Genomic DNA, 15,141 nt, shown 5'->3' on the forward strand with positions numbered 1-15,141 from the left:
TTGGACACGGCGCCGTCGGAACGGGGCATGGAACAGGTTTTCCCCAAAAATCCACATGCGGAATCCAGCGGGATCCTCATTCCACTCATTTCCCAGGCTTTGCCGCATTCCGACATTCCCAGGAGCTCCTGGCGGGAGCCCACGGAACGCGTGGCTGGCGCTGCTCCGCCAGTCCCCGGTGTTGACATTCCTGGGAAGAGCGGGAGGCAGAATCCGTCGCGGGGAGAGCGCGAATCCCCCAAAATAGATCCCGGTGCTCTGCTCCGTCTAAATTTAACATTCCATGTTCTCCTCGGAATGGGCTCGGCTCCGGCAATTAAGGAATGATGGGGATGATTAAGGATCGCTCCCGCGCTTTGCGTTTAGAGCCTCTCTCCCACTCCTTCCCTGAATAATAATTCCGTGCTTTTGCAACGCGGGCAGAGCATTCCCAGGAAAGCCGGAGGTAAAAGGAAGAGAAATGAGGGGAAATGGATCGGGGAGAGGGATAAATCCCCTGTTTGCTTATCCCAAACCCGGGATGGGGTTGGGATCCCGGCTGGGGTCATCCTGAGGTCTCAGGTGAGAGGGAACAGCTCCGGAATGGGATGGAAACACAGGAATGCCGCTGCTGGAACTGGGATGCATCCAGACTCCATTCCCAGGCTGGAATGGTGTTATCCCAGGATGGTTTGGGCGGGAGGGATCCCAAAAACTCATCCCATTCCACCCCCAACGCCTTCCACTATCCCAAGTTGCTCCAAGCCACGTCCAACCCAGCCTTGGACATTTCCAGGGATGGGGCAGCCATGGATTCTCTGGGAATTCCATCCCAGCCAGGAATTCCTTCCCAATATCCCGTCCATCCCTGCCCTCTGGCAGTGGGAAGCCATTCCCTGTGTCCTGGCACTCCAGCTCCCAGTGAAGATTCCTTTTCCAGCTTCCAGGAGTTATCCTGGGAGGCAGCATCCCCGACCCATCTCATCCTTCCCATGGGATTTTCCTGTGCCTGTCCTTGCCCGGTATTCCCAACACCGCCACAGATCCATGGCCTCCGGAGACTCATTCCCGCTGATCCATGTCCTGTCCGTGCCTAACCAGATGCTAATTTATCAATTAAATGCTGTGGTTAATGACAGGGTGAGGATTAATGAGGGCCAATCCCGCAGAGCATTCCTTGGGAAGAGACAGCTCCATGCATCCAACGCTGTCCCGGGATGTTTGGGAAGCTCAGGACTCATGGAAAGTTCTTGGAGATGCTCCAGGCCAGTCCCAAACAATTTAGGATGGAATTATTCCCATGGAATTATCCCGTGGCTGGTGCTGCTGGAAGCAGCTCCGGGCGGGAGCATCGGGAGCACCGGCTCGGATTTGTCGGGGCAAGGCTGGAACGGAGAGAATTCCTCCCAGAAAATAATTCCGTGGACAAATTTGGCCTGGAAAAGTTCCTTGTGAGCAGCTTTGGCTTTTCCTGGCCAGATAAAAATAAATGATGGAATGACTCCTGTGGCAGCTGCCGGGAGGAGATTTTCAGGATGAACTCCGAGCTCTGGCTCAGTTTTCCTTCCATCCCTCGCTCTTCCCAGCAGGATGGCTCTGGGATTGCTGGGGATGGGCAGCTCCGGATGCGCTTTCTGGAAAGCTCTCTCTGAAAGTTCCTTTGGATTTGGCTGTTGGCTGCAGCACGGGAGTCAAGGAATCCATCAGCGAAATATTCATGGAAAAAAACGGAGCCTGAGGAGCTCACGGAGGAGAAATTTGGGATTGGTTATGAGCAACTCCATGGATCAGCTGGAATGAAATGATTTGGGGTTGCAACGAGACCTTTAAGACCCGTCCCAACCCAAACCCCGTTATAATTCCATGAGAAACAAGTTATTCTCTGGATAACGATGTTCGGGGGGCTGCCGTGGTGCAGGAATTCCTGGGAATCGTTCCGAGAGGAGAAATCCAAGGATTGCAGCAGCTCCCTCCTCACCTCATCTAAAATTAACTCCACTCCTGAGCTGCGTTTAAGCAAAACCAGTTGCCATGACCACACCGGGGGCTCCAGGCTCCAGGAAAACCGGGAATTCCGGGATAATGAGCAGCCCTGGAGGATCCTCAGGAAGTTCATCCACCTGTTAAACCCGCCCAGGAATTGGGAATCGAAATTCCCCCTCTCTTCCCGTGGTTGCGATTCGGGATTAGGTTGGGCGAGCTGGAGGAAAATGTGGAATGAAAAGAGGCGGATACTGGGAGGCTGGGAGGGATCCGAGGGGATTTCTGGGAATGTTCAGATCCTGAGGTTTGCTGGAAGGCACCGGAACAGGAGCTGAGCCTGGGAGAGGGATGCTGATATTTATAGAACCTGATTAATCCTTGATTTGCTGCCGCTCAAATTCCGGTTGGGAATCAAATCCGTGCTCCAGGCCTGCTGGGGGCTCCAGGAGAGGCAGGAAAAGAGCCCTGATCCTATGGAAAGGCAGGAAAAGAATCCCAGTCCTACAGGAAGGGCAGAAGAGAGCCCTGATCTTATGGGAAAGGCAGGAAAAGAGTCCTGATCCTAAAGGAGAGGCAGGAAAAGAATTCCAATCCTATGGGAAAGGCTGGAAAAGAGTCCTGATCCTAAAGGAAAGGCAGGAAAAGAATGCCAATCCTATGGGAAAGGCAGGAAAAGAGTCCTGATCCTAAAGGAAAGGCAGGAAAAGAATCCCAATCCTATGGGAAAGGCTGGAAAAGAGCCCCTGTCCTACAGGAGAGGCATTTCCAGGGTGAAATGTTGGATTTATTTCCAATTTCTCTCCCAAAGTCACTCCTGACCAATCTCCCCCCAAAAATGGGAATTTTTTACCACCTTAGAGCTGGAGCAATGGGAAAATCCCACTCTCCTGCTGGTTTGGGACTTCGGATGCGCATGGAACTCATCGTGAAGCTTTTCTTTATCGGGAATAAAGTCTCAGGAATGGTTTTGTGTGGATCTGCGTCCATACGGACAATCCCAGACCCCTACGGACATCACGGATCGGCTCCTCCCGCGCCATAAATCCCCGAATTTGAGCTGCCCCATTCCCTGCCGCATTCCCACCGATTCCCATCCATGCTTTTAACTCCAGTTGTGACACCGAACCATCAAATCGGGAAAAACGAGCTCGGCTGGGACACGCGGCACAACCTCCAGGTCCCCAATTATTCCTCTGGCGAGGCGGGAGAGGCGGTTCAGCCGCAATTTTCCCTCGCCCTTTGGAATATTCCCGGCAATTAACGGCCCTGATGGGTGTGGAGTCATCGGGAGGAGCGGAAAGAAGGATTTTTATTCCTTCAAAAAGCGGCTGCCGGGTCAAAAATCCGCCGCGTGTGCCGTGACCGGAATTGCAGGCGGGGGCGGCATTTGTCATTCCAATGTTTTTTTGGAGCGGCTCTGGCACGAGGACAGGGAAAAAACAGGGAAAACAGGGAAAATATCAGCCATGGAACATCCCAGTCCCAGCCCGGATCCGTCCTGTGCTCCACAGGGTTGGGATTTGGGTGGATGAATGTTTAAAGCGCGTTTGGGGCAGCGGGAATGACTTTGTGCCCGTGCCAGAGCTGGAATACCGGGATTTCCAGGGATTTTAGGAAAATTCAGCTTTCCCCGCCACTGCAGCCGTGGATTTGCTGGCTGGGATGGGAAATGGGAATGATCCCAGTGGGAAAAGGTGAGGAAGTGGAAGATGAAGAGGAGGATGAGGATGAGGAAAGGGAGAGGAAGGATTTGTCCGTCACTGCTCCCTGGCAGTTTGAATTCCTTGGAATGCTGAGTTCCAGGTGGGATTTGGGAATCCTGGAGCTGTTGGTACCCAGAGCACAAACAGGGAACGACCTCAGTTCTATTTTTATCCAGACCTTTTCTCTCCATGTCTTTTGTATCCCTTTTTTTTCCCCCTTCCCAATCCCTCCCCCCTCTGCTCTGTCTCTTCCTTCGCCTCTTCATTTTCCTTCCCTTTGGAGCATCCCGCTAATTAGCGCTGCTAATTAGGGCTGCTAATGAGTTCGTGTTTGTGCATCCAGCAAAGGAACGTGCCGGGCTCCGAGGGCTCCGTGTGGGATGGCGGCGTTGGAATCTGAGAGAATAGGGGTGGGCATGGATCGGAATGGATGGGAAGGGATGGGAATGGATGGGAATGGGTGGGAATGGGTGGGAATGGATGGGAATGGACGGGAATGGGTGGGAATGGACGGGAATGGGTGGGAATGGACGGGAATGGATGGGAATGGACGGGAATGGGTGGGAATGGACGGGAATGGGTGGGAATGGACGGGAATGGATGGGAATGGACGGGAATGGACGGGAATGGGTGGGAATGGACGGGAATGGATGGGAATGGACGGGAATGGATGGGAATGGACGGGAATGGACGGGAATGGACGGGAATGGGTGGGAATGGACGGGAATGGACGGGAATGGGTGGGAATGGATGGGAAAGGGTGGGAATGGATGGGAAAGGGTGGGAATGGATGGGAATGGATGGGAATGAGAGGGAAAGGGTGGGAATGGATGAGAATGAATGGGAAAGGGTGGGAATGGATGGGAATGGACGGGAATGAATGGGAATGGACGGGAATGGATGGGAATGGGTGGGAATGGGTGGGAAAGGGTGGGAATGGATGGGAAAGGGTGGGAATGGATGGGAATGGATGGGAATGAGAGGGAAAGGGTGGGAATGGATGGGAATGAATGGGAAAGGGTGGGAATGGATGGGAATGAATGGGAATGAATGGGAATGGACGGGAATGGACGGGAATGGGTGGGAATGGGTGGGAATGGGTGGGAAAGGGTGGGAATGGGTGGGAATGGGTGGGAATGGACGGGAATGGATGGGAATGGGTGGGAATGGATGGGAAAGGGTGGGAATGGGTGGGAATGGGTGGGAATGAGAGGGAAAGGGTGAGAATGGATGGGAATGGGTGGGAAAGGGTGGGAATGGATGGGAAAGGGTGGGAATGGATGGGAATGGATGGGAAAGGGTGGGAAAGGGTGGGAATAGATGGGAATGGATGGGAATGAGAGGGAAAGGGTGGGAATGGATGGGAATGGATAGGAATGAATGGGAAAGGGTGGGAATGGGAGGGCATGGATGGGAAAGGGTGGGAATGGATGGGAATGGATGGGAATGGGTGGGAATGGGTGGGAATGGGTGGGAATGAGAGGGAATGGATGGGAATGAATGGGAATGGGTGGGAATGGGTGGGAGTGGGAGGGAGTGGGTGGGAATTGGTGGGAATGGATGGGAATGGGTGGGAGTGGGTGGGAGTGGGTGGGAGTGGGAGGGAATGGGTGGGATTGGGTGGGAATGAGTGGGAATGGGTGGGAATGGGTGGGAATGAGTGGGAATGGGTGGGAAGAAGTGGGAATACATGGGAAGGAGGGGAATGGAAGCGCTGGATGGCTCCTCTGGGAATAACCTCGGCAGCCTTGGAGCCCCGAAACTTTCTCAACCCCATTCCTTAAAATATTCCAATATTTGGGAACAACATCCCAAAAAATCCCAGCTCCAAACAGGAGGAGAAGCTCCAATAAAAGGTGAATTTGAGGGAGAAGTGTCCGAGCTGTCCCCAAACGCTCCAGGAGACTCCAGAGCCACTTCCAAGGAAATATTTCAACAAATTCCTTTAATTTCTTCATCCATCTTTTTTTTTAAGAGATGGAACAACTCCATCCCGAGCTGGAGGTTCCCGGAGTAATTCCAGTGGGAGCAATTCCTGCTGATGAGTTTGGGCTTAATTTGTCGAAGAAAGGGAGGCAGGAAAAAAAAAAAGATCAAAAGGAATTTTTTGCAGGAAAAGCGGCGAAAAAGGCTGGGAATGGTGGGGGGAAAAGCTATTTTGGGATTCAGAGGAATCAGCTTGAAAATCGCCGGAGTTTGGGATGGATCCGTAGGGATTTGGGGTGCGGGAATGAGGAGGCTGCAGCTCCGGAGCTGCTCCTGGGGCTCTCTTCTGCTTCCCATCCTGGAAAAATATTCCTTGGAGGATTCATGGAACTCTTTGTTCCCCCCTCGCCCCTTCCCACGTGATTCCCACATCAAAGCATCCAAGGATTCCTGGGAGCTCCGCTGGCTGCGGAGCTGTTCCCACCCCAACAAAAATCTGGGCAGATTTTCTCCTCCTCCCTGGAAAATCCCGGATTTCGGCCCCTCTGGAAGGGCAGGAATGACCCCTGGGCTCATCCTCGTGCCTCAGAATTCCAGGAACAAAAACTCCGGGAATCCCATCCTGCCTGCAATCCCCATCCCTGAAGGTGTCCAGGGAATTCCTGGATGTGGCACTCGGGGCTCTGGGTGACAAGGATTGGACTCGGTGGCCTTGGAAGGCTTTTCCAGCCTCAAAAATCCTGGAATTTCTTTTCCTAATCCTTCCCGTGCTGTTTATTTCCTGATTTTCCTGGAAAACCCAGAGCAGCTCCTTTTCCCAGGACTTTTTCCCACCTGTGAGATGTGAACTGAGCTCTCCTGGGTGTCCTTGGAGTTCGGAAATTCCCAATTTTTGGACAAACCCCTGAGCCTGGGCAGAAACAGAGAAGGAAAAGCGAAATGTTCCATTAAAAATGAGGTTAAACTGGGATGTGCCAACAAGATGGGAATATTTGGGACAAAAAAATGACCTTGGGCATGGAAAGGACCTTGGAATTCCTCTCCTTGTGTCCCTTTTCCATTGAAAGGACCTTGGAATTCCCCTCCTCTCTGCTCTGATCCCTGTGAGGGCTGAATCCCTAAAAAACCATGGATATTTATTCCCTGGAGCTCCATGGAGCAGTGGGAATGCTGGGACAGCATTCCTGGGATGCAGGGAGGGGACAATCCCATGGATGTGACAACGGAGGGTGACATTTAACCCCCCCAGAGCCACATCCCAGTGTTTTCCGTGGGTTTTTTCCCTGTTTTTTAACTCCCAGCTTTTCCACCCTCATCCATCCCCCTCCTGGCAGCCACCGGGATGAATTCCCGTGATAAATTCCCGCTGGTTTGTTGTTTGAGGGATCGGGACAGGCCGGGCGCTTCGGGGAGATTAATTTTTGATTTATGGCCAACTCCCGGGATTTATTCCCGTCCTTCTCCGGAGGCAAAGGCAGCGCTGGAATTATTTTAAATTCCAGGGGCTCTGCTGGAAAGGGGAGGGGGGGAATCAATCAATCAATCCCAGCCTTCAATCCCGCTCCTCAGCAAAGCTCGGGAAAAGCCTGAGCCATCCCACACCCCCCCTTCCCCAAATCCCAAATCCCGCTGGGATCATCCTTCCTGCTCCCGGGCAGGGATGAACATTCCGGAGGCGCTGAGCTCTGCAAGGATCGATTCCCTCCGCAGGATCAACAAAGCAATTTGCTGTCTCGGGATATTCCTGCCGGGAATAATAAGCAGCCAGGGAAGTCTGGCCTCTGGAAAACCTTGTGTGCTTGGAATTTGGGAGCTGGGAAAGGCAGGGAGTGGGAAAAAAGGACTGGGAAAAAAAAGGAGGGAATTCCAGGTGTTTTTTTCTCTGGTTATTCATCCGTTAAGGGATCCTCGGGAGCTGGAGAAGGGGGAAAAGGGAAGGGATTCAGGGATGTGACAGGGAAGGGATTTGGGGATGTGAACGGGACAAGGGCAGGAATTCAGGGATGGGAATGGGACAAGGGCAGGAATTCAGGGATGGGAACAGGAAAAGGGAAGGAATTCGGGGATGGGAATGGGACAAGGGCAGGAATTCGGGGATGGGAATGGGACAAGCGCAGGAATTCAGGGATGGGAATGGGGAAAGGGCAGGAATTCAGGGATGGGAACGGGACAAGGGCAGGAATTCAGGGATGGGAATGGGACAAGCGCAGGAATTCGGGGGTGTGGACGTGTCCCTGTGGGGTTTGGGCTCAGCCGCTGCTGGATTTGGGGACAATTTTCTTTCCCATTTCATCACTTCCCTCTTTTCCTTCCAGGATTTTTCCAGGATTTTCTCTCTGGGATCCACGGCCAAGCTCACCCAAGGGCTGTGGGAAACCAGCAGAGCCCGGTGATCCCATTCCAGCCGCTTTCCCCATGGAATGGGAAGCCCTGGACACGCCGGACGCTGCCCGTGGCCCTTTCTCCCAGACCAGGAAATTCCCGCGGGTTGGATTCATCCTAAGGGCAGGAATGTTCTCGGCCGTGTCCTTCCTTCCGCACCATTTCCCACCTGGATTTTTGCTCCAGTGATTCCAAGATGTTCCAGCGGCTCCTTTTTCCTGCAGAAATTGGGGATGTGCTGCGATCTAGTGGTGGAGGAGAATCCTGGGATTCGCTCCGGGCTGGATTCAGGCTTCCCAAGCAGGATTTTCCAGGCTGTTTTCCCGGGAAGAGCCTGATTCCTGCAGGATCCAAGAGATCCTGGACTGACAATTCCTCCGTCAAATCCTGCTCCGCTCCTGGAGGGGCACAGATCCCTCCCAAAACGCTCCGGACACATCCCAGCAAACAAATCCAAGGGGGAGTTTTGCCTGGAATGCTGCGTGGGATCAGCACAGAGCTCTGGAGCATCCCTGTGCTGGAGGGTGGAATATCCTTAATTAGAGGGAGATTTTTAATTAACAATCAAGCTCGGCTTTCCCGCTTTCCCCTCCTTTCCCGCTTTTCCCTCCTTTCCCACTTCTCCCTCCTTTCCTGCATTCCCTGACCTTCCCTGCTGGAATTATTTTCCTTTTCCCTGCCATGATTTTCCTTCCCCCAAATCCTGCTCAGTTCGGCCCCATCTCAACCTCTGGTTCCTGGGAATTTTGGCCGCATCCTTTGGATATTCCACGCTGCCAGGGATGGAATCCAGGAGCTGTGGCCTCCAGCTGTGCAGAATTCCAGGATTCCTGAGGCTGGAAAATCCCTCCAGGATCATCAAACCCTGCCCGATCCCCACCCTGAGCACTGAGAGCCACATCCAGGAATTCCCTGGACACCTCCAGGAATGGGGGGATTCCAAAGCCTGGCCGCCTTTTCCATGAGGAAATTCCTGCCGCTGTCCCAGCGGGATGACGGGAACGCTTTTGGGATCCCCACTTTGTCACCGATTTTCCCAGGTGCCGATTTTCCCATCCCGGTCTCCCATTCCCGGCTGGGAATTCCCGGTGCCGCAGCTCCGGGATTTGGGAAGGGTAAATCCCTGGAGCGGGGACAGGCGGGAACAGCAGGTGGCACTCCCCGACCGCGGACAGCCCCAAACCGCAGCTTTTTGGGATCTTTGGGAATGTCAGGTGGGATTTTCCATCTTTTTGTGCTGGCGGAGCTCTGGGATTGCGAATTCCAACAGCTCTGGGGTTGGATGCTCCTGAAAGGAGCGATCCCGTCTCCTTTAATTCCAACAATCGGCTCCCAAGGAATCCACTTTGGAATTCGTGCTGCTTTTCCCGCCGGTATTGGAATAACAAACCCTGGAGGAGTTTATTTAAATCCCAACCCAGGTTTTAATTCCTGGATTAATGGGGAATAAAGAACCAACGAGGCCAAATCCCTCTGTCCGTGGATACAGATGGGAAAAGCTCCGTGTCCCGGGATTTCCCAGGTGGGATGATCCATGTCCTGGGCCAGGAGAAGCGGCTGCTCCATAAAAACTGAGTTCCTGGGATGCACATCCATAAAAACCGAGTTCCTGGGATGCACATCCATCACCGTCCCTAAAGCCTCCCCCCAAATCCATCATTGCAAAGGCTTTCAGGAGGATCAATATTTTTCCAAATGGATCGGAGGAACTCGTTTTCCCGGTTTTCCATCCCGTGATTAACCGGGATAATTGGATTGCTGGGGATCTCTGGGGAGAAGCCAAGGGAAGGGACCTTCCATGGGGTCTGGAGTGAGGACGAAGACCCAGGGTGGATCTGGGAAGGGATTTCCCTGCTGGGAAATGCCCAAATTCCAGCTGATTCCAGCGCTCCCCTGTCCCAAATGCATCCTGGAATTTCAGGATGAGCTTTCCACCCCATTTATGTGATTTTTCTGGAGTTTCCAACTTTTTCTTTTGGGAATTTGCATCATTTTTACACCAGATTTGGTTGTTCCCGCAGGACCAGGAGACACATCCCGGTTTTCTTTCCTCCATGAGCAGATTCCAAGCTTTTCTTCCTGCTCTCCACCTCTTCCAGAACCTCTTCCAGAGGCATCTCCATGGAAAAATAAGGACATTTTGGCTCAAAGAGATGAGCCCTGCGTGGTGTAAATCAGATTTTGTGAGGGGCAGGAGGGCAGGGGCCTCTTCCAGATGGGATTTTCCATGGGAACTTCCCAAAAAAAAGGATATTTCAGTTTCTTCCCACTGTTCGTGGCCATCAATGGAAAAGAAGGGGAAAACCTTGCAGGAAAAAGGGGGAAAAAAGGGGAAAAGGGAATTTTTCAAGGCGCTGAGCAGCTCCAGAAGTGCAGCGTGCCCTTGGATCCCTCTGGAATTCTCCGGGATCAGCATCTTGGAGGAGCAGTCAGCACCGCTGGAGAGGCAGCTCCGGAAATTCCCTTCTCCTGCCCCAAATCCAGCAGGATCCGGGCGGAAAAGGCAAAGCCCGGTGAAATCTGATGTTCCCAAAGCTGCAGCGTCAGGGAGAAGATCCCTGACTTTGGTGACATCCATGGAAAAACGTCCCCGAATTGAACTCCGGGATTTTTGTTCGTCCTTTGTTGCTGATCCTTGAGGATGGTTTGGTTTATTCCCGGTTTTCCCCATGGCTTTCCCCCTTTTTTTCCCCAGCTCCCAGCAGCTGGGGACGGAGGGCTGGAATTCTGCTCTATCCCAGAATATTCCTGGTCGATTTATCTCCCTCCTTTCCCAGCAGCTGCTCCCGGTATCTGTTATTCCATAGGGAAACCGGGATTTCCAGCTCCTTCCCCACATCCCCCCCAGGAAGTTTTTTCCCTCTGGTGATCCAGCAAAGCCGGGGATCCACGTGGAATTTCTGACCCGGGAATTCTTTCCTCGTTTCCATGGGATGGCAACACCTGGGAATGGATTTTTTGGGCTAAACCAGGGGATGAATGGAGCAGGGGAGGGGGGGATTCTGCCCCCTCAGGTGAGACCCTCCTGCGGAGCTGCTCCAGCCCTGGAATTCCCAGCTCAGGAAGGACCTGGAGCCGCTGGAGCAAATCCAGAGGAGGCTCCAGGACGATCCGAGGGATGGAGCAGCTCTGGAGTGAGGAAAGGCTGGGAAATTGGGATTGCTCAGCCTGGATAAGGGAGCTTTGGGATGATCCAATGTGACCTTCCAGGAGCTGAAGGAACCAAGAGGAAAGATGGAAAAGGACTTTGGAAAAGGGCCTGGAGTGACAGGAAAAGGGGGAACGGGTTCAGAGTGAAAAAGGGGGAATTCCAGTTGGATACTGGGAAGAATCCTTCCCTGTGAGGGTGGGGAGGGGCTGGGATGGAATTCCCAGAGAAACCGTGGCTGCCTCATCCCTGGAAGTGTCCCAGGCCCGGTTGGAGCAGCCTGGGATCGTGGATTGCATCCCTGCCCATGGGATGGGACGAGTTCAAGCTCCTTTCCAGCCCAAACCACTCCCTGATTCCATGAATCATTCCAGGATTTGCTCTGGCATCGTTCGACCTATTTCATTTACATATTTTTCTATCTATAAAATCAAATATTTCATATTTTTATACCCAATTCAGCAGCGAGACGAAACCCAGGCTCACCCCGGCGCTGCCCGAGCCCCACATCCATCAATTCCAGCTCTGCAGCCTCAGCAGAAAATCGGGAATTGAATAAAAATCATGGGAAGGGGAGGCCACAAATCTCCCTGGGAGTGGGGGAGCTTTAATTAAACCGCGAGCTCTGATCCCCGAGCGGCCGCGGAGATGGCCGGGCTCGGGTGGTCACCGGTGCTGGTCACTCAGGGGGACAGTGCCAGCAGTGCCAGCAGTGCCAGCAGTGCCAGCAGTGCCAGCAGTGCCAGCAGCTGATGGCGCACCCCGAGCCGAGCTGTGCCACTCGCGCTCCCCTCCAGCAGCACCGCGGGATGCTCCTCACCCTTCGAAAAAAATGGAAAAATGTCCCCGAATTTAACTCCAGGGGGGTTTTTTTGTCCTTCGTTGCTGATCCTTGAGGATGGTTTGGCCCCCCGGGGGTCCTCCGCACCCTCGGGGTGTCCCAAACTCGTCCTCCCCTTCCCCAAAATTCCCGGTTCTGTCCCTGGATTGTGCGCGGGGCTTTGGGAGGGGTCAGCTCCTCGCCCTTGGGGGGACACAGAGCCCCCCGGGGGACCCTCCTCACCCTCGGGGTGTCCCAAACTCATCCTCCCCTTCCCCAAAATTCCCGTTTCTGTCCCTGGATTGCGCCTGTAGGATTGGGAGGGCTCAGCCCCGTGCTGCGCGTCTGCGGCTGCTCATTAAGGGCGCCGCTAATGAGCTCCTCCCCCTGCTCATCCCCCTCCCCTCCAGCCCGTGCCTTCCTCCCTCCCTCCCTTCCCTGCCTCTTCCTCCTCCTCCTCCTCCTGCTGCCGCTGCTGCTGCCGGGACGCGCTCTCTCTCCGCCCGCTCGGGAGCGCGCAGTGCGGCGCGGCCGCGCCCGGGAGCGCGCAGTGCGGCGCACCGAGCCCGCACCGAGCCCGCCCCGAGCCCCGGCTGCGGCCACCCCAGCTCCCACCGGGTAAGGAGAAACCGGGATCGGGAAGCACCGGGATGCGAGAAACTCCCGGCGGATGCTCGGGGCTGAGCACGGGGTGGGGGCCGCGCATCCTCAGCGCGGGTTTGGGGTCCCAAAGCTGCTCGGTGACCCCCAAAATCGGCCGGGTTTTGCTGGCCGGACCCCGGGAGGGGGGAGCTGGGGCATGTGATGGGATTTTGGCTGTTACGTCACGGCTTCGTGTCCCTGCGTGTGACAAAATCCCGCGGTGGCGGTGCGGGGGCACGGGGAGCGCAGCCCGGGCGGGGACCTTGGGGTGACAGCGCAACTTTGGGGGCCCGAAAGCTCGCGGGGAGCAGCGATTGCTCCCCCAGCTCCTCGCTCCTTCCCTGTCGCCTTCGGGGGGTGGATTGTCCCTCCGGAAGAACATCCTGGGCCGGAAAAATCCACCGGGAAAACGCACCTGGGTTGGGATGCGGCGCCGGGAAGCGCCGGGCCCCGGCGGCGAGCGGTGAGTGCCGGGTGCGGGATCCGCATCCTCCCGCAGCGCTCCCGGGGATCGATTCCCTCCGGGAAAGGGGGGAAAGTGCTGAATCATTGGGAGTCCCGGCTCCACGGGAGCTCCCGCTGCTCCCATCGCCGGGAAAAGCTCGGGAATGGGATGAGGAGGCCGTGGCGGAGGTGGGAGCGCTGGGGCCTGGGAGAGAGGGATTGTTGGGATAGAGCGGGGTCCTCCCTTTTCCATGGCCTCAGGTGCTCCTTGGAGGACAGGGAGCAGGGAAGCCGCGCGTTCCATCCCGGGGAGGCCTCTGGGAATGGCACCAAGAGGGGTTTTGGGTGGGAAAAACGGAGGTTTCGGCCAGAAAATCCCATCCCTGCTAAAACTGGGAATGGCCGGTGCGTATTGCTCGGGTGGTTTCTGCTTTTCCCTTTGGAATGCTGCCTGTGGGTTCTTTCCTCAAGGTCAGGTCCTTGGGATGGCTCTGGAGCACTCCTGAAAGTCATCCCGGGGTGTTCTCGGCTGGATCCCGGCAGAGGGGCAGTGCCGAGGGCCGGGGGGATGCGGGAATTGCGGGAAAAGCTGGAATTCTGGCATGCCCAGCAGAGGCCCGGCTGCTTTAAGATGGATCCTGTGGCGCTGTGGTGTTTCCGGGGTGCTCCTGGCAGCTGCCGAGGACAAAAGCAGGAATCCTGTGACTTTTCCAGGGATGCTGACTCCTTTCTTTCCGCCCGTGCTCCTGGAAAACCTCCCCCGTCTTTGGCAGACACCGAGGGGCTGCTTTGTTCCAAGAAATTTTGTTCCAAGAAAACTTTGCTTTCTCTCCTGAAAAAGAGAATTCCTCAAATTTAGCATTTTCTGGTCGTTTTCTATTTTTAAATTTGTCATTTCCCAGCTCCGGGCTAGGCCTTTGCCACTTTTCCCATTTTTTTTTGTGTGTGTGTGTGGTTGTAACGTGAATCCAACATAAATAATGCATGGAAAACCGCTCGGCTGACAGGGAGAAGTTGTTCGGTTGGAAAAGCGACTTTGTTTACAGGAGTTGGGACCTAGGCCTGGCTTTGTGTTAATTCTGGGCTTAACAAAGCTCCCTCCTCATCCTCATCCCCATCCTCATCCCCATCTTCATCCCGAGGGATTTGATTTAAACCCGGCCCAATCCAATCATCCCTTCTCCCAGCTGATGATTAAATGGGGAATATCCCGAGTTTTCCAAATCGATTGATAAGGATTTGTTTTCCTCTCGTTTTTTTCCGGGGTTTTCAGGGATAAAATCCCCCAAAATCTGCTGGAAAATCTGCACCATAAAGGGTGGTCAAAAATGGGCAAAAATATTGAATAATAACGGGGAAAAAATGAGGAATTTTTCCCTATCTTTGCTCCTGGGAGGTGGTTGGGATACTCTGAGTAGGATACTCACGGGATACTCCTGGGTGTAGAGGGGTTGCACCCTCAGGGATGAGCAGGGAAGGGGTTGGGATCAGCTGTGAACAGTGAGCCAGGATCCGCCTGGGAATGGGAACAGGAAGCTGGGAATGCCATCCCAGGAAAGTCTTGGAGATTCCCACAATCAGGAAGGAGGGGACGGACACGGGCAGGAGGAAAAGGGATCTTTGTTGGTGCTTCCTTTCTTGGGAAAAGGGGGAATAAATGGATTTAAAGAAGTTTCACTTCCCACTGGAGCCATTCTTAATCTCAATGCTCCAGCTCCGGCGGGATGACCTTGGGCCAAGGAATTATCCAAAGGGATCATGGCCGTGGCCAGGATCGGATCCTCCCTGTGTCCCTGTCACCTGCTCAGCCCCACTGAGGAAAAATGGGGAAGTTCTGGGATGCTCCAAGGAAATATTCCCTGGATAAACACCAGTTTTATCCAGAAACACGGCAATTAGCAGGAATGTGGAAGTTCTGGGGTGTTCCAAGAAGTTATTCCCTGGATAAACACCAGTGGAGCTCATCTGGGCAGGCAGAGCTTGGAAAGGGAACTCGAAGCTTTGGAATTTGTTGGTTCCATCTGGAGCTTCGGAATTTTTTGGCTCCATCCATCAGCGAAGGAGTCCCCAAAGGAAAAGTTCGAGATTTGTTTGAGAAATCTGGGAAAATGGAG

General features: G+C 54.2%; 1 protein-coding gene across 34 annotated transcripts in view; it reads left to right on the forward strand.

The window, feature by feature from the left end:
- Window positions 1–12,453: 12,453 nt before the first annotated feature.
- NFASC (neurofascin) overlaps window positions 12,454–15,141 on the forward strand; it is a 74,095-nt gene continuing 71,407 nt past the window's right edge. For 7 of the 34 annotated variants that reach the window (XM_048327630.1, XM_048327637.1, XM_048327638.1 and 4 more), the window contains exon 1: window positions 12,604–13,046. In XM_048327630.1, the coding sequence (XP_048183587.1) occupies window positions 12,746–13,046 (301 nt within the window). In that variant the 5' untranslated portion in view covers window positions 12,604–12,745. Of the gene's footprint in view, window positions 12,560–12,598; window positions 13,047–15,141 lie in introns of those variants that run through there. The other 27 variants (XM_048327642.1, XM_048327647.1, XM_048327648.1 and 24 more) reach the window with 13 other exon arrangements.

This window comes from Corvus hawaiiensis, chromosome 24, assembly GCF_020740725.1.
Source record: "Corvus hawaiiensis isolate bCorHaw1 chromosome 24, bCorHaw1.pri.cur, whole genome shotgun sequence".
NCBI classification, from domain to species: Eukaryota; Metazoa; Chordata; class Aves; order Passeriformes; family Corvidae; genus Corvus; species Corvus hawaiiensis.